The 24,119-nt window shown below is 41.1% G+C and overlaps 1 protein-coding gene across 3 annotated transcripts; it reads right to left on the bottom strand.

Annotated features, from left to right (window-relative positions):
- Window positions 1-8,619: 8,619 nt before the first annotated feature.
- plin3.S (perilipin 3 S homeolog) lies at window positions 8,620-19,101 on the bottom strand. 3 transcript variants are annotated; one of them, XM_018237457.2, is made up of 8 exons: window positions 18,982-19,101; window positions 18,696-18,775; window positions 17,420-17,615; window positions 16,781-16,863; window positions 14,582-14,855; window positions 10,639-10,838; window positions 10,327-10,449; window positions 8,626-9,351 (listed from the first exon to the last, which is right to left on the bottom strand). In XM_018237457.2, exons 2-8 carry the CDS (start codon window positions 18,744-18,746, stop codon window positions 9,001-9,003), a joined length of 1,278 nt encoding a protein of 425 aa, XP_018092946.1. In that variant the 5' UTR covers window positions 18,747-18,775; window positions 18,982-19,101; the 3' UTR covers window positions 8,626-9,000. The 3 variants fall into 3 exon arrangements, with proteins under 3 accessions (NP_001086708.1, XP_018092946.1, XP_041431491.1); XM_041575557.1 differs by having other exon boundaries at window positions 18,862-18,984; NM_001093239.1 differs by lacking the exon at window positions 18,982-19,101 and having other exon boundaries at window positions 8,620-9,351; window positions 18,696-18,973.
- Window positions 19,102-24,119: the final 5,018 nt, after the last annotated feature.

The raw sequence follows: 24,119 nt of genomic DNA, 5'->3' as shown, positions 1-24,119 counted from the left end.
TCTGCTGCCAATGTTTAAGCCACTGCACGTCTACCAGCTAGAACAGAAGATCTAGCTGCCATTCTAATGCTCTCCACTGAAGCATCACACAAGTAGTCTGCCGCTAGCTTAATAATTTCCGTAGAAGATTTCATATCTTCCTGGGAGACTCCATCTTCAATATCTTGATCCAGCTAAGTAAGCCAAAGCCTAATAGATCGGATGACACAAGCTGTGGCCACTTCTGGCCTAAATCCTGCCGCAGAAGATTCACCGAGTTTTTTGAAAGCAGCATCCACTTTATGATCCATTAGATCTTTAAAGCTGGCTCCATTCTCCACTGGAAAAGTCATCTTCTTAGCCAATCTGGCCACCTCCACATCAACCTTAGGTGGAAGGTCCCAGGCAGCCGACACCTTATCATCAAACGGAAATATTGCATTCCAATTTCGAGGCAGCGTTAATTTCTGTTCAGGCTTCAGCCATTCCTTATAAATGATACCAAAATCAACTATGTAATGGAAATACTCACGTTTTTTTACGACCCAAAAACATCATATCTTGTTTGGAGCGTGGCTTATCCTCATCTTTTAAATTCATTGAGAATCTAACAGATTAACTAGATGATCTCTATTTTCTGCCGAAAACACATAAGTATCATCTCTAATGTCATACTTCATGTACGTTTGGCACCTCCAACTGGCTAGCTGCTGAAGTACTTGCCTGTGGCTGAGATTGAGTGGCAACTTTAAACGTATCAAAGGTCTGCTGCATATTAGACTTGAACCAGGACATGAACTCTGACATAGATTCAGGCACTTGTTGCTGAAAATTTTCCTTAAAACAGTCCGGACAAATCCTCTTAGGAAAATCTCGAGAAAGCTTTGCCTTGCATAGTGCACATCTCTTGGATTTTTCTCTTTCCTGTTCTCTAACTTCAGATCGGGAGGACATGGCTATAAGAAAAAAATTAGAAAGGTTGCAAGAATTAAATAAACCTACCAACAAAGCAAATTGAAGCCACAGCTACTTATCAGAACCGAAATGTAAAAACACAGCAGCCGCAGTGTAGGGAGGCTTACCCTACTAACTGCAATATTTGGCTTTTAAATTTGCTGCTGGGCTGTCGGATGACCCGCCATCCAAACCTGGAAGTGAGGATCCCCCCAGTGCATGGAATCGCAGACGCTAGTGCGGGACTACCCAGCCTCACCAGACTGTCTCTGCCATAGACAGCCAAGAGGGAAGGCAACCCACAGCCTAGAGGGGAGGACCTTGCACCGCAGGTCCTCCCCATGCCGACGGGATCTCCTCCAACCAGCCGCACAAGGCTGATCTCCCCTCCCACAGCACCGGCAGGAGTCTCCAAGATAAAGAAAGAAAGGGAAGAGATCACCCCCCCAAACCCAGGCTAGGGGTGATTGGTAAGGGACGGACACTACCTGTCCTGCCAACCCATGCTAGGAATCCTGCTGGACCCCTACATACTTACCTAGTCCTTGGAGGACAGGAAACAAGAACACAGGGAAATTTTGCTGCCTAGGGACCTGAAGAAAATGGGTAATTCCAGACATTGTTCAGAAGAACAGCGTACTTTTAATAAAAATGATAGGCTGCTCAGCTAAAATGATCTCAAATGCTTTAACCATTCAAATGAATAGAAGAATAGCAAAAATGGCAAAAGGTCTAAAGTTATCTGTGAGTACTGTTACGCCTATGTGAAGCCAAGCTATCGGCAAGAAGCCACCGCAAAGTCCTATTGTTGAAAAAAAGATGTGCTGAAGAGGTAACATTTTGCCAAGTAACAAAATGACCTAAAGAGAAGTAGCGCAACATTTTGTGGACTGATGAAAGCAAGATTGTTCTTTTTGGGTCTAGGGGCCACAGACAGTTTGTCAGACAACCCTCAAACACTGAATTCAAGCCACAGTACACTGTGAAGACAGTGAAGCATGGTGGTGCAATCATCATGATATGGGAATGTTTCTAATACTATGGTCTGTACCATATACAGTATGTAACTGAAATAGCATCAGGTTCTCCATGCATATTGCATGGGAAAGCTCCCTGTAACAGTTTACATTCTCTTTTAAGCACATGTATTCTATACAGTGGCTACTAATTCTGGATCCCCTCATATTAAACCTATATTTACACCCTAGCAACCTTTTCCACTTTTGAGAGGATGATTGACATCATTATTTGCTACCATATCCATCATTTGGCAGAAGATGATTGGTCATCTATTTACTGTAATTGTCTGACCTTTGCTTAAGACTCCTGATCTGACTGTAAATAGACTGTAAATGATTATCTATAGTAGTAGTCTGGATGGTAATTTAAGTCCACTTATCCCCTGATTGTGGCATCACTTGAAAAGCTAGAGGTTGATAATATGGCATGAGATTAGAATTCTGGCATACACCCCCGGGTTCTAAGAGAGCTTAGTTCAGTTTTAGACCAGCCCCTATTTCTGATTTTGTCAGATTTGCTTTCATCTGGTGCAGTACCTATGGATTGGAGAAAAGCTGTAATGTAATGTAATTTCAGTATTTAAAAAGGAATTACGATCAATTACGGCATTTATAGGCCAGTAATTTTGACATCGGTGGTGGGCAAATTATTTGAAGGCTTGTTAAGGGATCACATTCAAAATGTTGTCTTGGTGAATGGCATTATGAGCAGCAATCAGCATGGCTTTATGAAGGATAGGTCATGTCAGACAAATTTGATTGCTTTTTATGATAAGGTAAGTAAGATGCTGGACAGTGGCAGGGCAGTAGATTTGATCTAATTGGATTTTGCCAAAGTGTTTGATACTGTGCCCCACAAACGACTGCTTACTAAACTAAGGTCTGTTGGGCTTAATGAAGCCATTTGCACATGGATAGGAAACTGGCTACAGGATCGGGTACAGAGGGTGGTTGTTAATGGTACATTCTCTGCTTGGAGTAAGGTTCTTAGTGGGTCCCTAAGGGCTCGGTATTGGGTCCACTTTTATTTAACTTGTTCATAAATGACTTAGGGGAGGGTATTGTAGGTAATGTATCAGTGTTTGCAGATGACAGACACAAAAAGATCCAGCCTAATAAATTCCATCCAGGATGTGGCATCCTAGCAACAGGATATTGACAAACTGGCAATCTGGGCAGCTAAGTGGCAAATGAGATTCAATGTTGATAAATGTAAAGTCATACACCTGGGATGTAAAAATATCCAAGCCACTTATACCCTTAATGGGACTGCATTTGGCAAATCCATTATGGAAAAGGACCTTGGATTCCTTGTAGATGATAAACTTGGCTGTAGCAAGCAATGCCAGTCAGCAGCATCAAGGGCAAATAAGGTCTGGAGCTGTATTAAAAGGGGCATAGATTCAGGGAAGGAGGGGGTCATTCTTCCACTTTATAGAGCACTGGTAAGGCCTCATCTAGAATATGCTGTATAGTTTTGGTCCCCATCACTCAAACAGGACATTATTGTATTAGAGAGGGTGCAGAAAAGGGCAAATAAGCTGGTAAAAGGTATGGAAGATCTTAGCTATGAGGAAAGACTGGCCAAATTGGGGATGTTCACGCTGGAGAAGAGGCGCTTAAGGGGTGATATGATAACTATGTATAAATATATAAGGGGATCATATAATAATCTCTCTAATTTACCAGTAGATCTTTCCAGCTGACACAAGGTCACCCATTCCGATTAGAAGAAAAGAGGTTCCGCCTAAATATTCGGAAGGGGTTTTTTTACAGTGAGAGCTGTGAAAATGTGGAATTCTCTCCCTGAACCAGTTGTACAAGCTGATACATTAGATAGCTTTAAGAAGGGGTTGGATGGCTTTTTAGCAAGTGAAGCAATACAGGGTTATGGGTAATAGCTCATAGTACAAGTTGATCCAGGGACTAGTCCGATTGCCATTTTGGAGTCAGGGAGGAATTTTTTTCCCCTCTGAGGCAATTTGAAAAGGCATCAGATGGGGTTTTTTTGCCTTCCTCTGGATCAACTGGCAGATAGGCAGGTTAAAAAAAGTAAAAAGGTTAAACTTGATGTTACTATGTGTTAGTGGAATTGTGCAATTTTGTGGAAGTTGTGTAAGACAACATTGTAGTCTATCAACTGGTTTCTTACAATCTAGCAGTGTGATTGTAATTTTTCTTATTTCAATAAATTTTTATTGTTTTTTTTATCAATATTTGTCTACAGTCAATTATTTTCGTCAGACGTTTGCATACATACATCAGCATAAATTTCCCTTTTACTGTGTAGCTAATCACATACTGTATGTCGTAACTTCGTTTGAAGCAATAGTTCTGTACCACATGATGCTTAAACAACTCAAGCAATCCATATTGTAATATGAACAGGTTAACAATCACATTTTAATAAACATTAGGTTCACATAAGGAATGTCTTTTTTATTAATAAAGAAAAAAAATAAAATATTACTTCTTCTACACTGTTTATACGTTGTACACTATGAGCCACTATAGTTAAAAAAGGGTGTTGGGCACACCATGCCCATATCCAGGGACTCCAAGTCAACAGAATTTTCTGGTAGGTGTCGAGTAAAATGCTAGTCATTTTTTCTTGGGACATAATCCAGTCTACTCTGGACTTTACTGGGTCAATTGGTATTTGTTTTTGTTTCCAGGCCCTAGCCAGGGTCCTCTTAGCTGCCGTCATAATTATGGTAAACAGAAAAAAACTGGGTATAATTTAATTCTCCAGGTTTTACACTTAATAAGGCTATTACAGGGTCCCAGAAACTTCCAAAACAGATAAGACCATATTAAAGATCCTAATTCAAAATCTCCGAGCATTGGAGCATGTCCACCACGTATGGAACATTTTGCCTATTTTACCACAGCCCCAGAAGCAACTAGGGTTGGCTGAGGGAGTGAATTTAGCGATACCTGCTGGTACTAAGTACCATCTAAAATGTACTTTATAGTTTGTCTCTTGTAAGGAGACGTTACTCAAGGACCTTTTAGCCGTATTCCCAGCTCAATCCCAGTCCTCAGGGTCCAATTTCGTAGAGAGGTCTCTGCTAAAATATATGGTAACTTCTGGGGCAGAGGAAGTTCAAAGACTTTATTGTATAGACACGATACTGATTTACGTAGTCTAGAAGAATGGAGGCACCGCTTTTCAAAAAATGTTGCTAAGTTATCTATGACCTCTACGAGGAGCCATTGTGAATGTACAAAGTGGAGTATTTGTTGCAACCAAAATCTTTCGTCTTGTGGAATGGAGTACTTATCTATAAACTGTTGCAGAGGGGATGGACTCAAGGATGAACATAGATGGCCCACTGCCAAAATGTTTTGTTCTCACCACCACTTAAATTGTAAAGCTTTGAGACCTGTTATGAACAGTGGATTCCATGGTATAGGTGCTGCTTGACTGTGAAGGGAACCTAAATTCAATTTCTTGTTTAAGGTATCCAAAAGTTTCAGGGTATGTTGAAGGCACCTGTTAACCTTTTTTGGGTCTCTTCCCAAGAGGACACCTGATTAATGCTGTAGGAGAACAAGGCTGAGTAAAAGTAGCTTCCAAAGAAACCCAATGTAGCTTGTTCTTCTATGGTGTGCAGGGTTAAAACCTGGGAAAGTTGGGGCGGCTTTATAATAGAATGAGAGTTTTGAGAGACCCAGACCACCCTTATTTTTTAAGCTGATATAAAGTAAGTTTATTCACTTTTGGTGTTTTTCCTGCCCAGATGAACCTTAAAATTGTGTGATTGCACTTTTTACATGTTCTCTTCTCTAAATCTCTCTCTACCAGAGATGATAGTGTGGGGATAATTTTGAAGAAATTGTACTCTATGTAAGCAGAGCAGTTAAGGACCGTCTGCCAATTCCTATCCACAGCAGTAAATGAAGGGAGAATTTCACTGCACACTGTCAGGTTTCTTATAAAATGGTACACATTTTTAATTAAAGTATATTGGATATAGGTTTCTTTTTCATTAAAGAAAGTAAAAATGGGATTTTACTTTTTTGCCTTTACATGCCCTTTATCTGTATATATCCGTAAATAGCTTGCTTTTACATCTCTTGCCTTAAGCTACCATTTTGTGATGTTTGTGCCCCCTCACTGATCACCTGAATTGCATCTGGTTCAGGAAGACGTAAAATTAAAAGACACAGCTCTGGCAATTCATTGTCTTATGTAACGTAGCATGTATGTATGTATGTAATTGGTTTGTGTGTGATCACAGTGCCTCATATAAGATGGAATTAAGTATTTAAATTGCAGTTTTACATTGACTTGCAGTGTATAGCTTCCCATCACTGTTGTTTCTTAATGCCCCACTATTCTGGTGGGCCCTGGATAAATGCCACTTTTGCCCAATTATTAAAAGCAGCCCTGGGAGCACTTCTGGCTGGAGCAACTAGAAACTGCTCTTTGTGCAATAATGCATTAGGGGTGATAATTCTATATTTTCATATATTCCAGGATGGTGCTAAAACAGCCTAGAAATGTAATATCCAATTGACAGGATGTATTCACTATAGGATCTAACGATTTCAGGATGCCCTTATCTGTTCCTAATGAAACTGATACTGCATCTAGGGCTGTAGTCATCCTTTAGTCCACCAGATGGCCAGTGCCTTTTTTTTATGCATGCAAAATGTTCTGTGTTGCATAAGCTTTTCATATTATCATATTATGTTCAATTATTTTACTTTGCATTTTGGTTTCATTATTTGCTGCATTACAGTAATGGTATGTGATCTATTAGCCAGAAAATTCAGAATTATGGAAAGGACATCCACCATAGACTCCATTTCATCCAAATAAACAAAAATCTTTTAATGATTTTATTCTTCTCTGTAATAACAAAACAGTACCTTGTACATGATCCAAACTAAGATATAATTAATCCTTATTAAACCAGCCTGTTTTTTTTAATCTTTTTATGATTTTCTAGTAGATTTACGGCATTAAGATCTAAATTAAGGAAAGATCAGTTTTATCTGAAAAACCCCCAGGTCCCAAGCTTTCTGGATAATAGCTCCCATACCTATATTTGTATACATAATTCTTTTACATCAGAGTAAAGCCACATACAGTTGTGTTAAGCATAAAAGCAGGTCAACATCAATAACTGTTTTTGGTCAAAATTATATTACTACATTGGCAAATACTCTACAACCCCATCTAATTGAATCATTAATTGAAGCTTGTTCAAAATAATAGTGTGGGTTTCAATTAATGTTATGGATATGCTCTGGGATTAGACTGGGCAGAGGCAACTACAATTTCTAATGTATATTTCACATTGCAGGCTGCCATGCATGAGTTCAAGGGAGGGATGTGGCAAAGACAGTGTTTTTGATTGTTGTCCCAAGTAGCAGAAACCAGAACATTGGAACTTCCCATGCATGATCTGAGAGAGCGCCATATGAAATAGTCATGCAGTTCAACTGAATCTGTTCCGACAAAAAAAGACATACCTGTTCAATGAAAGGTGCCAAATGTACAGGATGGTTGCAAGAATACCCATCATCGTATTTATTTTCTTATGATTAAATAAATTTTAGTGCTTAAAGGGATCCTGTCATTGAAAAACGTTTTTTTCAAAACATGAGTTAATAGTGCTACTCCAGCAGAATTCTGCACTGAAATCCCTTTCTCAAAATATTTAATTTTGAAATCTGACATGGGGCTAGACATTTTGTCAATTTCCCAGCTGCCCCTGGTCATGTGACTTGTGCCTGCACTTTAGGAGAGAAATGCTTTCTGGCAGGCTGCCATTTTTCCTTCTCAATGTAACTGAATGTGTCTCAGTGGGACATGGGTTTTACTATTGAGTGCTGTTATCTTGTGTTAGGGAGCAGTTATCTGGTTACCTTCCCATTGTTCTTTTGTTTGGCTGCTGGGGGGGAAAGGGAGGGGGTGATATCACTCCAACTTGCAGTAAAGAGTGATTGAAGTTAATCAGAGCACAAGTCACATGACCAGGGGCAGCTGGGAAATTGACATGGGGCTAGACATATTGTCAGAGTTCAAAATTGAATATAAAAAAAAAAATCTGTTTGCTCTTTTGAGAAATGGATTTCAGTGCAGAATTCTGCTGGAGCAGCACTATTAACTTATTCATTTTGGAAAAAAAATGTTTTCCCATGACAGTATCCCTTTAATATCTGGGGATAGTGGCACATAGTAGTTCCACCCAACCAAAATGTATCAGCAACGTCCTTTTCTTTTAAAAGGGAAACTATTCAAGAGTGATAATTTCATATAAGCTTCATCTGATTGTTACATCATTTCTAAATATAAAAACAAAAAATGTTTTTTAATCAAGTTACTCTGTACTAGCTCCATCTCTACAATCTGTTGCTCTCATTTAGATATCAGGGTCAGATTGTGATTGACAGGTCTAATATTTTTTGAGGGGGTTCCCTTTCCTAGCAGATGTATTAGAGCTAATTCAAAATGACTCCATTAATTAATAAAATGGACTGGTACAAGTCCTGTATGTAGAAAGCATATTTCTTCCTCTCCAAACATCTTTCTAAGCAAAAGAGAGCCTCCCAGATGTATTATATCAGTCCATCAAAATTCAGTCTTCAGAACACACAATTCAGACACAATTCCAATATGGATACAACAATATGCAGAAAATAAACAGGCATGTGCAAGTGCAGTATCAGTTTTTATGGTTGTTAATCATATATATATAAAAATATTTATAAACCAGACTGAAGGCAGCTCAAGAACAAAGTACACAAAACCTAAAATTGTTTGCACAAGACCTAGTCTTTTTTTAATACAAGTTTCATTAGAGATAGAATTGTAATAGCAATGATTATATGAGAAAGTTTGAACTTCGTTATTGGTTACAGGTTGTGAAAACACAATGAAGTGATGAAGCCAAGAAATATACCTCTAATGCACAGAAGTTGCATGTTCTCAATTTTCCCTCCTATCAATATCCTTTAAGTCGTTAAAGTGCCATATTTAAGAAGTCCCCTGAACCTCCAAATATATGCTAGGACCTCTACCTCCCCTCCTGTCTCACCCTTTCATTGGCTGCTCTTCAGGGCTCTCAACTAACCGAGGTGCAAAAGGTCCAACAAGCCAAGTTAAGGGAGTGTTGGTAACTACATAAGAGAATAGCTCATCTACGTGGTCCTGGACCTTTGTAACATGTTCTCGGCTTTGTGTTAGGGACCCTGCCGTGAGGTCCCCAAAGGAGAAAATATTAGCAAAAGATGAGTGGAGAGCTTGGGCATTTTGGCGTAGATGCTGCATCCTCTCCCCGATGTGAGATGGAAGACCTTGTGCTCCAGACACCAAACTTAAGCAAGTGGTTTGGAGTTGTGCTGTGAGGCTTTGCACCATGGTGAAAGTTCGGCATTCCAAAAGCTGCAAATTAAATTTTTTTAACAAATTCATAAAAAGCCAGCATAGTCCAGAGAGTTGTAAATGTGTGAACATACCAAAAATAAAAAACTTTTAAAAAAAAGTTTTAGAGAGGGGCCCTTACCTTAAAGAAAGTACAGTCTAAAAGTTGAAGGACAAGGAAACAAATTAATCTCAAACAAAGCACAAGTATGGGAGCTATTTCCAGAATTTTTAAAATTTATTTTTAGATGCAGGTTTGAGCACAAATAAATGCATCAGCTAGTTGAAACTATTACAGTATATTGTGCTTGTTTGTATTCATGACTATTTTATTTCGTTTTTTAAATGCAACATGCTGAATTTTTTCACTCAATACATTTGCAGACATGCTTAAGACAGTGTGATGTTGTGTGTGAGAACCCTAATACCCCTGGCCGCACTACCACTATTCTAATAGAGAGAATTCCCCAATTTCTCTTTTTGCATCTTGATGCATGGTTTGCAGACATTTGTTCAGTTACTGTGCACTACACTCATTCTAATGGAGCATGCACAGGATGAAGGGGGCCTGACCCAACCTAGTTCTGAAGCCAGACTCATGATTCAAGTATCATTAATTTAAAATCATAGTAAGAACAAGGTAAACCAATTTCCTTGTCCCTTCAATTGGATTGTGCAATTGTTTGTGTCAACAGGCACATCACTAATATGGAGGGTTGTCCAAAAGTCAACACCCACCCCAACTCTAACTAACCTGCTCCCTACACAGTTAACCATCTGTATTTATAGACCCTCGCCTTACAATTTCTGACAGAGAAAGAGGGGGTAAAGCAGAAGCAAGTTTATAAATACCCACTGCTAAATGAGGGAGTGGGGCTAAATAAGGTTACAGGCAGGGTAGGTGTAAGGAAGAGTTTGGCACATTTGAATCGAGCAGTATATACCTAAAACACCTTTGCTAAAAATAAACAGAAGTAATTAAAAATATGTCTTTACCTCATACTGTGACCTTTCCTCTTCATCAGTCAACCTGGAATTTGGCTGTTTACTGTTCCAATCCAGCCATAACTGGTGCAGTTTCTCCTGACCACCATGTACACTACGTGTTACTGAATCCATCTGAATAAAAGGTATTGAGAAAGAAATGCAAAAGGCTTGTGGATTAAGTACATTAAAGGCAGAAGTTAAAGACTAGCCCATGGCACATACAAAGGACATAAAAGGATGGCAAGAACGCAATTAGCAAAAAATAAATAAAAGTAACCATTATTATTAATTCATTTTAGACCGATATTTTGGAGTTCATACCAGGTCAATGGTGTGGTGCAGCTGAGTGAGAAGTTCCTGAGTGTTGTTCCGGGCACTTCTCACCTTGCCCAAGGAGTGTTGATATGCACGGTGGCGCAACCGTGTGGACAGTGATCCTAAGCGAACAAAGTAACTCTGCTGCTTTCTCTGCTCCTGCAATGGTGCTACTTCAAACCCCTCCACAGATGATGCAAGTTGAGCTGCGATGAACAGTGAAAGGGAAAATCCAAAAATCAGCCAGCTTATCAGTGCACACAAGTGGTAACACTGGCTGTTACTATCCTATAATAAATGGGCTTACACTAGGCTGATTTTCAAAGAAAATTTCTACAGGCTAATGGTTGTTCACAGATACTGGTTAATCCACTCAGTCCACACTATAGTAGTTTACACTGCAGTTGGAGTAGAAAGTAATAGTTAACATGCTTTAAATGTAATTGTTAATCTAACAATTTATATAAATAACTAATTTCAATTCTCCAGTTAGCTGCATACAGCGCTCTAAAAGTAATTTATCTGTTGCCACACTTTTTGACTTCTCACCAATCCTTCTCTGAGCCATTCCCTGATCTCAAGTTCCTGTCTGATCGAGGTTCTTAAGTACCTTGCAGAGCATTACACATTTCTGGCCAATTCAATGTGGTACCAGGAAAATCAGCATGTACGCAGTTTAAAGCATGACAAATATAGGTTGTAGATGTATACATGCAAGTGTATTGCTTTAAAATGTATTAGAATCTATTTTGAATGTGAAAAGTGAAGAGTAAAGCTAGGACAAGTTGTATTTCTCTACCGATTCTTTCAAGAGCACTTCCAGCTGATACTATTACACCTAGCCCTACAGCCTTTCCGCTCTCCGGAGGTCTGCTGGCTCGGTCCTCACTCCCTGCGCTGTTTTCCCACTCTCCGGAGGTCTGCAACAGCGTTATACACCGGCTCTACGTTATATGTGGTAACTTTTCACATAATTATGTATTTATATGTATACGAAAACGGAGCATCACAGCAGGGCATGCTACAGCTGGCGACATTGGCGAGTAATTCCTCATCTATTAACCCCCTTTAGGTTCCGCCTGAAATAGCTGCACTTTCCTGCAAGTCTCCGTTCACAATAATTCATAAAGACAAGGTTGTGTTAATTCATAAAGACATGGTCGTTCCATCCCTATGTACAGACCCCAAGAATCCTATCGAGAGTAAATTACACAAGCTTGACGTGGTCCGAGCAATTAAAACTTACTTGCAGGCCACTAAGGAGATAAGGAGGACGGATGCACTCTTCATCATCCTGAACAGACCTAAGAGAGGAACCAAAGCATCGAAGGCAACGATAGCCAAGTGGATTCGTTCCACAATCATTAGAGCCTACACAGTGAAGGTAATGTCTCCACCGATCAAGGTTAGGGCACACTTTACACACTCAGGACTTCCTGGGCAGTTCGGCATCAGCAGAACAGGTCTGCAGAGCGGCCACTTGGGCGTCCCTTCACATGATTCTACAGGTCACATACACAGGCATCAGCCGAAGCCAGCTTCAGGAGGAAGGTGCTACAGGCTGTAATCAGTTAAGCAACATATAGGGGGTCACAGTGTCCCGCCCTCAGGGATTGCTTTGGGACATCCCCACTGTGCCTGTGTCCCCCAATTAGGCAAGAGAAAGATTTTTGTACTCACATTTAAATCTTTTTCTCTTGTTCTATATTGAGGGACACAGGCCTTCCCTCCCTGTATTGACACCGATATCTCACAACCTAGGGTTGTGTCCAGTTACTCCTCGTTGGGAGATATGTTCTGTTTTACAGTTCTGAGTGGGTTGAGTTACTCCACTTCTGTTTTTGGGTTATTTTGCCTTCTTTGGTCGAAACTGAATGTAGTAGGAGGCAGAGGATGAAGCCCAGAGCAGGAGGAGGAGTCACGGTTAACAAGTTAGTGTCCATTCTCCAGCTGCAGGATCTTCATCCCCACGGTGCCTGTGTCCCCCAATATAGGACAAGAGAAAAAGGAGAGTACAAAAATCTCTTTCAACTTATTTCTATTATATTCTAACCAAAAGCATTTTATTTATAGCATATAAAAATCTATACTATAACCCACGAGCCTAAAATTGTTGAACTCAATTTATGCAAAAATAATCTATTTTTTCTTCAAAGGCATGTAAAAATTTGGTTTGCAACATTACAATATTAAGTTAAGAACCACACAATTTATGATTTAAACTTTACACAAGTGTCATGACAACTCGATTCATTGAAATTTTGAAATTTAATTGAAATTTTACTATTAAAAAAAAAAAAAAAATTATCCACATGGAATATATTGGCCTAGTAGGCTCCAGAGCAGCTTGTTTATATGAACTATAGTAGTGTTTCAGAAGCAAACAGAACAGTTTTACCAGTGCAGGGCAACAGTAAATGAGATTTTCATTACTTTAAAACACTTACATTTTTTGGTGTTATCGTTCCTTTAAGGGCATCTGTATGTCTGCATTTATTCAAAGTATGACTTAAGCACACCAAGTTGTTCTTAACATAAATACTAATTAAAACATTAAATACACCCAATAGGCTGGTTTTGCTTCCAATAAGAATTAATTATATCTTAGTTTTGATGAAGTACAAGGCACTTTTAATATTACAGAGAAAAAGGGAATACTTTTTAAAAATTTGGATAATATGGACAAAAGTCTTATGGGATGCGGCCTTCCATAATTTGGTGCTTTCTGAATAACGGGTTTCCGGATATCTGATCCCAGAGCTATGTTTTTTTTCATGCCACAGAGAAAATTTTAAAGGATAAGAAAGCCTTAAAAATAAGTGAATGTAAAATTAATGAGGGTGCTATTCTTTTTTTTGTATTTAACTTTATTGAGTTTTTCAGAATCATAGTAAAGCCATCAATAGTTGAAGGAAGACATAGAGAGAAAAGAGAGCATGTAAGTAAGAGGGGGTAAGAGAGAGGGGGGGAATGTTCCTTAATGTATATTCGATACAATGTCGGTGAAGGAGGGTGCTATTCTAAGCACTTTTGCAATGTACATTATTTTAATTCCAAGATATTAAAGTAGACATGTGCTGTTAAAATGAATGAATTCAGTTTCAACAGCGCCACCTGCTGGTCAATTTCTGACCACCAAGTAGTCAAGGAAGTTGTCAGGAGAAAGAAAAATGGCTGCTTTGATTGCTCATTTTGTTAGATTTGAGAGAGATTTCTAATTTTTTTCCTTTCTCCTGACAACTTCCTTGACTACTTGGTGGTCAGAGGTTGGAAAATGACCAGCAGGTGTCGCTGCTGTAGCAAATTTCATTCATGTTAACTGTAAATGTATATCTTGGAATTCAAATAATGAATGTATATTGCAAAAGTGCTTAGAAATACAGCTTCATCAATTTTACACTTTTTTAAGGTTTACTTATTCTTTAAGTTTTTTTTTCCAAAGTGGGACCATTTTTAGGTTATTTTTGATGTTTATAGACTGGTAGTATTCCAACCCTGGTGAAGATTCAGAGATTACCTAGACAGCCTGCTGAGTCAATGGGGTTAAGGGTGATGGTACACTGTATATTTTGTGACCCTACACTAAAACTGCCTCCATCACAGACAACAAAACTTTAGAAAATACTTTTGAACAGAAGTTAATATAGGAGAAGGTCGTTTCCAGCAATTACACTATTCAGGTTCACTAGCTAACTTCTATTCAACGTTATTTTCGCCTTCATTGGGATGGATTTAGCGCAGGTGACAAAATGTACGGTGAGCATTCCATTAGTAGCAAGCAATAGCAAATTGAGAAGTTTAGGTGGAAGGATGGCCAGTTCTGTTCTTGTTTAGTCGGCATGGATTCTTGCACCTTGATTTCAGATTATATATGCCAGGTCTCTATACACTTTTTCAGAAATATAACCCACACAAAATAAGTAAAATGTTAGAGAAATTAGTACATTACCCAGCTCCTCATCAGTCATTGGGAGGTAATGGTCCACTAATTCTTCAGACTTTCCTAAAACAGTGTCCACGCTGCTTGTAGCCAACTGTCCTGCACGTGTTCCCATTACAGAGGATACTGCTGCCCAAGTCATATCAACACTGCCTTGCACAGCCCCATAAGCAAGACCCATTACACCAGACATGGCTCCAGTTACGGTATCTCGAGCTCCAGTTACTGTATTTGTCACTGCATCACATGCACCAGTCACCAGGTCCTTTGTATCAGACACAACCTGCAGAAAATTAAACAAAGCATTACATTCTCGCATTCAGTATTAATTTTCCCTCAAAGCATTAATCGGCAATGTAGAATTAAGGGGTCTCGCATGTGGGCTTGGAGTATTTAAGAGTAATGCAATCTAACAATTATGAGCACAGACGGTCATAAGATATTTTAACACTGAAATGCAAATTTAAACTTTCATTAGTATCAGTTGTTCTGATTTATACTAATATAACAAATCTTTCATGACAGAGAAATTCAGTCCTTTAAAACATTAATTAATTATATAATTGTTAAAACAGCAATCTACTCACAGTTCATTAAAAGCAATATCAAAGGGCTTGTGTTTAACCAGTATAGATGTGCCATGCATAACCTAATGAGTAAACTGCCATTTAGCCTCGTTGTTTATTGCACTTTTGATGTTTCACTCAAAACCTTCTTGGTACATTTTTTACTTTTTAAATCCAAACCCTCAGTTGGAAAGTTGCTCAGAATAGACTATTAAACCATAGTCCTCTTAAAGTGATACTGACAGTAAAAAAAGTACATTTTAAAATATAAATGTACATTAAAAGTTACCTATAGGTCTTGTTGACTGTTTTTTGCCGAGAGGTTTGTTTTTGTAAGTTATTGTAAGTTGAAGTTTCTAAACCTGACTGTTTTGCCAACCTGACTGTCCCTTCTCAGCCTGTCAGTTATAGTTTCTAATGCCAACGGACTCCTGCTGCACAAATATGGCAGCCCCCTCATACAGGAACATGGGGCACCAGACAGGTAATGTAAAAGCATTGTGCAAGTACTTTATGGCAAATTTATAGTTGCTTTCAAAGGCAATATTATCATAAATTTAAAAAAGTTTAATTTCTGGTGTCAGTACCAATGACTGCTTTTTGCCAACTGGCCACTATGTGTGACTGTACTTATGCAATTCAGCACTAATATATTCATTAGCCTCAGATGCTCCTTGGAACAAGTATTCTGTAGCTGTGTTGGGCATGTGGTGGAGCAATAGGTTAAAATACCTTCTGCTTGTCTTTTCCCCCACCACACCTTCAGCATCCATGCCTGACATTAGTAAAAAAAGTTCTATTACACTGTTGCCATTTTACAGTGATACTACACATGCCATGTTTTAGAGGAGTGTATCAGTATAAAGTGTAAACAAATATTTAAAAAAAAAAATCTCAAATCAACAAAATGGTTTCCTCACTATATGTAGGATACTTTACCAGTATTAAGTCACATTGTTTGTGTCCAGAGATAATCTGGTATAAAAAAATTCTCTAGTTCATGCTTTCCAGTATGCTGTGAAGTGAAAAAACAAAAAACAAAACAAACATACATACATACATACATACATACATACAAGCAGTCTTAAAGCAGACAGACCTGTCACCCAGACATTAAAAGCACTTTTCAAATTAAACATTACATCCAAATTATTTTTTTTAGTAAAGTATTCATAGCTGTTGTAAACTTGTTTAAAAATTTCAGCTGTCAAATCAAATATTGTCTGCCCCTCCTCTATGCCTTAGGCATAGGGACAGGGCAGGCAACTACTTTCACTTTCCATTCAGTACTTACTAGATTTCACTGCACTCCCCACATTCCCCCTCTATCTTAACCATATAATTGTGTAACTAGTGCATAGGGTAGGACATCAGGTCCCCAATTCTGATGCACAAACAAGATTTTGAGAAGATGCAAGGCTTGCCTTTTAATAGTGTCCACAAAATGGCTCCTGCCTGCCTGCTATAATTATGAATTCCCAGAGCGAAGAAAACAAGATTCAAATAATGTATAATGTAATTAAAGTTATTTTGTTTATGAACATGATAAAATAGGATTTGGAATACTTTTTCTGCTGACAGGTCCCCTTTAACGGATATAGAGCACATTTGAACTGGTGTTCTTTCTGGATAATTCACTTACCTTCTCTGTAGGTTGCTGAAGAATGGGGAGTGTGGATTCTAGTTTGTCTAGGCCCCTGCAGACCAATTCATTTGCACTGGCAACTGAAACAGGTAAACAGGAAGAGAATCAGAAAGTCAGACACACAAACTTAAGGGATGTCCTTGCTGTTAAAAGTTCTGGCTTAAGGCCTAGATTTTACAAGGGCAGAGATGAGGAACCTCCACAAATAACCGCTGTTAACAGTGATTTTGAACACTTTATGCTTCAGCATTTATGTCAACACTATAACAAACCTGGTGTCTTTCAAAACAACCCTATCTGCTTTATTAATTTGCTACATTAAATTTACTACAGTCTTTAAATGGAAAAGCAAGCTTTTCTAAGGCAATTACATTTTTAGGAAAATTAAAATCTCTTTATGCGGTGGCACACGTCATTCTCAAGGCTGCCAGGGATAGTCATATTATTCTATTAAAGTTATATATACACGTATATATTACATACATGCTACATTAGGGCTTCTAAAGCAAACAGTTTTTCATGCAAAAAAAAAAAAAAAAAGTCACACTTTATTGGATCACCTATAACACTTGCTGTATGGATCTAAAAAATGTGTAAACACACTATCCGCCATACTACATTCATCTTATCACTTACTTTGTGGCTCCAACCTAGTTATCAGCGGTTGAGCTCCACTCATTGCAGCATCCGTTAGAGTCTTTGCACCTTTCTCAGCCACATCACATACACCACGGATGTAAGGATGACTTTCTTTGGTGGAGCTGTACACGGCACCGACAACACTGCATGCTGAACTAACCAGAGGAAGGCTGGTCACCCGGCTTACTGCATTCTGATGAAATTAAATACACGTAAATCTTGGGATTGAATCAGAGGTAAGAAAGAATGTGGATGATTGGAGGAAATGACCTATGACTGCACAAAAGTTCAGTGAGACATGAATTCTACACTACACAATCAGTAGTCAGCCCTTAAGCACAGCACAAAAATGCGACACATACATTATAACGCAAAGTAAGAATGGCAGAGTTCTCAGAAATTGATGTAGGTGATGAAGGACAGGCTGGACTACCTGCGTGGTACAGTTACTAGAGAGATCTATGGAATGTTTACAACACTGATTTCAGTCTCATTGTATTACATAAATTTGGAAGCAGTGCAGGCAAATACACAAAAGCCATGAATATCAAATTATAATACACAAAAGCCATGAATATCTTGTAAATTATATCCTTATAAACGGTGAGTAGTGATGTCATCAGTTATAAACGGTGAGTAGTGATGTAATTTCTGTCACATTACTCACTAAAATTTCTGTATTATAATTAATAAAGTACCCCCAGTTGTAAAATATGAGGATATTATAAGTTACCTCGGAGTTCCATGACCTGTATAAAAACACTCGGCCGAATGGTCATGAAACTCCTCGGTAACTTATAATATCCTTATATTTTACAAGAGGGGGTACTTTATTCACTATATATATATGCTTATAAACCACTCTTAGTGAAGTCATCAGTTATAAACGAAGGTTAGTGATACAATTTTTGACTGTGTGGAACTCTATTCCCTAAAACCTGTGCAATATAATAAAAGTACCCCTTATTGCAAAATATAAGGATATTAGAAATCTTGGAGTTCCATAACCTGGATAAAAGCACTCGGCCTTCATTTAGAAAAAACCCCCCCCCCACCACCTGCATCCCTTAAGACTGCTTTTTGTAACTACATCACACCCCCAACGCTTCTTGGGGGGGGGGGAGGGAAAGCAAAATAACACAACTCAAATATACATCAAGTGTATTCTGACATTAGGTTGACCTATACAAATACGGATTGCCCAACGCTGTCTAAAATAATGAACACTTCAAATTACAACACACAAATGGGAGTTCTCTCCACAGCTGCTCACCTGTTGCTCGGGTATCTCATCAGCAATTGCCGCAGTTCCATCCTCGGACATTGTAACACGCACGCAGCTAAATACTTTTCCTGGGTAAAGGGCAGAACCACCGAGATATGAGCAAAAAAGCACAGAGAGCCCACCCCCCACCAATTCCAATTACACCAATGCCCACCACATTTTATAACAGCTCTCTCACACAACCAGGCTGGCTTTTGGAGAGAAAAAGAAAAATCCCACTACGCTGAAAAATTGACGCGATTATGTGGTCTCCTAATGCCTGCACTTTACTTACACTAGTCTCTTTGTAAGTTCAGCCCCTCCTTTCTTTCTCCTATTTGAAGGCTTGATGTGTCAGAGTAGGCGGAGTTATACTTGGTGACTAAAAGGGGGCAGCACAGAAAAGAAGCAGTTTCTGCATAGCTTATAGGAACTTATTTCTTCCCCCACAGTAGGGTAGGGAGGTTCCCATAATGGTGGGCAAGACGTTCGTGCTTGTTGTAATTCTGTTTCTTTATCATGATAACACTGCATGTCTCCCTGGCAGCTGCATCAGTCTGAAACCTGTTTTATTGTGCTTCCTCTGAGCCTCAACCCGGTCACATGATGGGGGTGGGGGGCCTGGGGGTGATTTTAGAAAATGGCTTCAGATGGTGGGAAAGCTTAATCTGTTTCTGTGTGTGTGATTGTGTCTGTGAGAAACTGAGTGTGAGTTTGTATATGTGTATATTATTTTACAGTAAGTGGGGGGGGGATATGGCTACAAATCTGTATTATGTTTCCCTGCTACCGGAAAATACCAATGACAAGTTCTGTATTGTTGGAGGGGTCGGCAACTTTCCCAATGTCCATATAAGAAGAAAATACCAAACTCCAAAGCCGGTGTAGCGGGGAACCCCTGCGTAATTATTAGTCACTTGATGTAATGTTTTAGGGGCGTGCCCTTTCGTCAGACATCATGCTGAAGGGGCACGCCCCCGAAACATTACATCAAGTGACTAATAAACACGCAGGGGTTCTCCCCACTACACCGGCTTTGGAGTTTGGTATTTTGTTCTTACACAGACATTGGGAAAGTTGCCGACCCCTCCAACAATACTTAAGCCTATCACTATTGGGAGATAATTGGGGACATAGGAAAATCTGCAGAATACTAAGTTCTTCTTCTCACTCGGGTTGCCACCTGGCCGGTAAAAATTATGTTTTATCCCAATGTTATTAATAGGCAAAAAAGATAAAAAATTTTAGCTAAATACTAAAAAAGGCCAAGCAAACCACAGTACATTACTGTAATAGCATCTGTTTGTAAGTGTGAGTTGTATGTATAATCCCTGTATATATAATCACTTGGGGTGCCTAACTTTTGGCACCCCCAAGTAAAGAGCTCCTTTCCTTCTTCTTTAACAAATAATACCACATATTACTGTGTTATGTATAGTGCAAAACATTTCCACAGGTTATGGAACCTGTAAGTGACTTTCTGGGCTTTGTCAATAAATGATTTTCCTACAAACCTGGCATTAACTTAGCACTTGCATGCATGCTTAGCATAGAAAAAGAGCATACATGTCAACACCCTCATATTCCCCCAGAGGTTACTTGATTTAGGACCTCTCCCTACATTATATGAGATTTCCCCAGCTTTTACCTTTTCCTTCAGAGTAAGGTATACACATATGCCACTCCTCCAAACCAAATAGGTTATAGACCCCCGTTATTTACGATCCCCTTAAAATTGACACTGCATACATTACTTCTTTCTCTTATGTCTCAAGGGGGACACAGGGACAGATGGGGTTAAGCTCCACCCTCTAGGAGGCAGGACACTTAGATAATGAAAAAAGGGCCGTGCCAGTATAGTGGCTTAACCCGACACCAAACCAAACCATCCAGTTTTTAAGTGTCCTGCTTCCAAGGAGGATGGACAAATATTCCACGCAGATTATTTACGCAGATTACTGCCATATGGGGTGTTACCACGAACAGGGCTACCTGTATCTGTTGATGTACACCTCCCCCGCGGGATTACCCCACCGGAGTCATTCCCTGGCCTCAACCGGCCATACCGATTTATCCAGGCATGCCTGCATCCCTAAACGGAGAGCAGAGGGCCTGACCGGTGCAGTGGACTGTGAGTATAACTCCTTGTTACTCCGCTCTCCGATTCCCAGGGTTCCTTGGGTAGTCAGAGCTGTATCTTCCCTACACTCCTGGGGATTACTGACCGGTTACTCCGGTGCAACCATGCGCACTTTGTCCTCCCCTGGGGGGGGAGGTATCTGCGCCGCTCACGGCCTGTTACTGCTGACTCTCCGGCGTTTCTATGTAAAAGGCGCACCTTGCGTTCCAGCGCCATCTTGAGGTGCGCACGCATTGGAACGCATGAACTTCGCGCGTCTGGACAGGAGGCGGTTCTCCTTATCCGCCATCTTGAATGCTCGCGCTGTTTCTCCCACTCATTAGAAGTGTCGGATAACAGTGCAGGGGTCAGCAGCGCCACTCTCCAGGACTGCCTTGCCTGGCAGCCTTTTTGCTACAGCTTCCATTAGGGGCTAATTCAGCATACATTCCGTGGCCGGGCCCAACCATTCAGCAGTTACCACAGCCACTGCTGAAATGGCAGAAGGTAAGTCCAACAAATTCCATAATAAGACCTCCGCTGACAAGCCCACCTCCGCTTGACGGGGCACTCCCTTCGGAATTCATAGGGGGCAGACTGTTACAATTCCGGGAGGTTTGGCACCAGCATTCATCAGATGCCTGGGTAAACGAGATCATATCAGAAGGCTATCACCTGGATTTTTCTTCTTGCCCCCCCAGAAAATTCCTCATGTCCAGATTTCCTACCAATCCAAACAAAGCCTTAGCCTTTCTAGACTGTGTCAACAACATGCAACAGCATGGGGTGATCATTCCAGTGCCTCCTACAGAGAAATTCTCAGGTTTCTACTCCAACCTGTTCCTCGTTCCCAAGAAGGACGGCTCATTCAGACCAGTGCTGGATCTAAAGTTCCTCAACAAGTTCATTCGGTCGGTCCGGTTCAAGATGGAGACCCTCCGATCCGTGATACGTGGAATGGAACCGGGACAATGGATGATGTCCCTGGACATCAAGGATGCCTATCTCCATGTCCCGATTTGGCCACCTCATCATCAGTTTCTGAGGTTTTCCTTCAAAAATCGTCACTATCAATTTGTGGCTCTTCCCTTCGGACTTACATCAGCACCCAGGGTCTTCACCAAGCTGATGACGGTGACTGCAGCCACCCTGCGGCTACAGGGCATTTCAGTGACACCCTACCTGGATGATCTGCTACTGAAGGCCAGGACGGAGGGGAGGAGCAAACAGGATCTCCAGAAAGCTATCGCCATCCTACAAGACTTCGGTTGGACCATCAATTGGAGAAAGTCCAACCTAGTCCCCTGTCACCAGATGACGTTTCTCGACTTCAACACCCTGACACAACGCGTAAGCCTACCTCTCGACAAACAACAGAGGATCAGGGATCAAGTGTATGCCTTACTTCACACTCAAAGACCTACCGTACACCTGGCGATGAAGGTTCTAGGGCTGATGGTCTCCGCCATCGAAAGCAGTGCCCTTTGCTCAGCTACACTTACGACCTCTCCAATCCAACATTCTGACCACCTGGAAGGGGGGATCCCTATCACAGACTCTGTCTCTACTAGCCTCGACTCGGGAGTCTCTCCGTTGGTGGCTCAAGTCGAGCAACCTGGGCACGGGCCAATCTTGGTCAACACCGGAATGGACCGTCATGTCCACAGACGCAAGTCTTCTCGGCTGGGGCGCAACGTGGGACCAACGATCCGCACAAGGTCTGTGGTCTCGCGGGGAGTCCAAACTTCCCATCAACATTCTGGAGCTTCGAGCGGTAAGACTTTCCCTTGCCCATTGGTCGCACCTTCTACAGTCAAAGGCAGTGCGGGTACAGAGCGACAATTCCACCACAGTCGCATACATCAACAGGCAAGGCGGAACTCGCAGCAGCCCTAGCGGAGGTCCAGCTAATACTAAATTGGGCCGAGTCCAGCTCGGTGAGACTGTCCGCCATCCACATTCCGGGAGTGGACAACACCAAGGCAGACTTCCTCAGTCGAAACCTGCTAGATCCGGGAGAATGGGAGCTTCATCCAGAAGCCTTTGCGGAGCTGGTCAGTCATTGGGGTCGTCCCCAGATCGATCTGATGGCGTCCAGGACCAATCGCAAGGTGGCAGCCTTCTTTGCCAGATCCAGGGATCCTCTAGCAGCAGGAATAGATGCCATGACCCAGTTCTGGCACTTCGACCTGGCCTACGTCTTCCCTCCGCTCCCCATGCTGCCTCGGGTCCTCAAGAAAATCAGACACTCTCCCTCCACGGCCCAGACGGACGTGGTTTTCGGACCTACAAGAGATGTCCATAGCACAGCCCATTCGTCTCAGGAACGACTTACTGTGCCAGGGTCCAATAACCCACCACAATCCAGGACTATTTGCTTTGACTGGATGGCTGTTGAGGCAGCCATCTGGAGACGGAAGGGATTAGCGGATGATGTCATTGCCACCATGCTCAAATCTCGCAAGGCGACTTCATCCAAAGTCTACCACCGGGTTTGGCGCAGTTATTGGACTTGGTGCAGGGAGACAGGCATACTTGAGGCGGACTCATCCCTTATGGAATGCAATATACCACGAGTATTGTCCTTCCTCCAGCGAGGTCTGCAGTTAGGACTCAAACTCAGTTCCTTGAAGGTTCAGGTTTCAGCACTGTCCGTTCTGCTCCAGTCTCGCCTCGCAATGGACGATGCTATCCACACCTTCCTCCAGGGAGTAGCTCATATTGCCCCTCCATTTCGTCCACCAACGCCAGGTTGGGATCTCAACACAGTTCTGGAAGCTCTTCTAGATCCTCCTTTTGAACCGATTGGGTCTGCCAGACGGGTTTCAGAGATTGCGCCCTATCCTGTGATCCAGCATTCCTCGTCTTTCACAAGGATAAAGCTGTACTACGCACTGTCCCATCCTTTCTCCCAAAGGTGGTATCGTCCTTCCATATCAATCAGGAGATTGTGGTGCCCTCTCTGTGTCCGGACCCCAAGAATGACAAAGAAAGACGGCTCCATGGGCTGGATGTTGTCCGAGCACTTCGTTGGTACCTCGAACGGACCAAGACCTTCAGGAGATCTCAGACCCTGTTCGTACTTCCTTCAGGGCCACGACGAGGTATGGCAGCTTCCAAGACCTCCATCGCACGATGGTTGAAGGAGACCATCAAGAAGGCCTATTTATCCAAGGGAAGACTTCCTCCTGAGGGTATTCGAGCCCATTCTACGAGATCCATGGGTGCCTCCTGGGCATGGCGTAATGCAGCCTCTTTGGACCAGATCTGCAGAGCAGCTACCTGGTCTGCTATTCACACTTTCACGAAATTCT

This window comes from Xenopus laevis, chromosome 1S (assembly GCF_017654675.1).
Source record: "Xenopus laevis strain J_2021 chromosome 1S, Xenopus_laevis_v10.1, whole genome shotgun sequence".
Lineage (NCBI taxonomy): Eukaryota > Metazoa > Chordata > Amphibia > Anura > Pipidae > Xenopus > Xenopus laevis.
Note: the sequence above shows the minus strand (reverse complement) of the source record. Positions and strands in the feature narration are given on the sequence as shown.

Excerpts from the sequence above, each read along its gene's own strand:
- plin3.S (XM_018237457.2), bottom strand. The coding sequence starts at position 18,746 with ATGTCCGAGGATGGAACTGCGGCAATTGCTGATGAGATACCCGAGCAA. Across the intron at positions 17,616-18,695 it reads ATGAGATACCCGAGCAACAG|AATGCAGTAAGCCGGGTGAC; the intron begins GTGAGCAGCTGT and ends TAATTTCATCAG. Across the intron at positions 10,839-14,581 it reads AATGACTGATGAGGAGCTGG|CTCAACTTGCATCATCTGTG; the intron begins GTAATGTACTAA and ends TGTTCATCGCAG.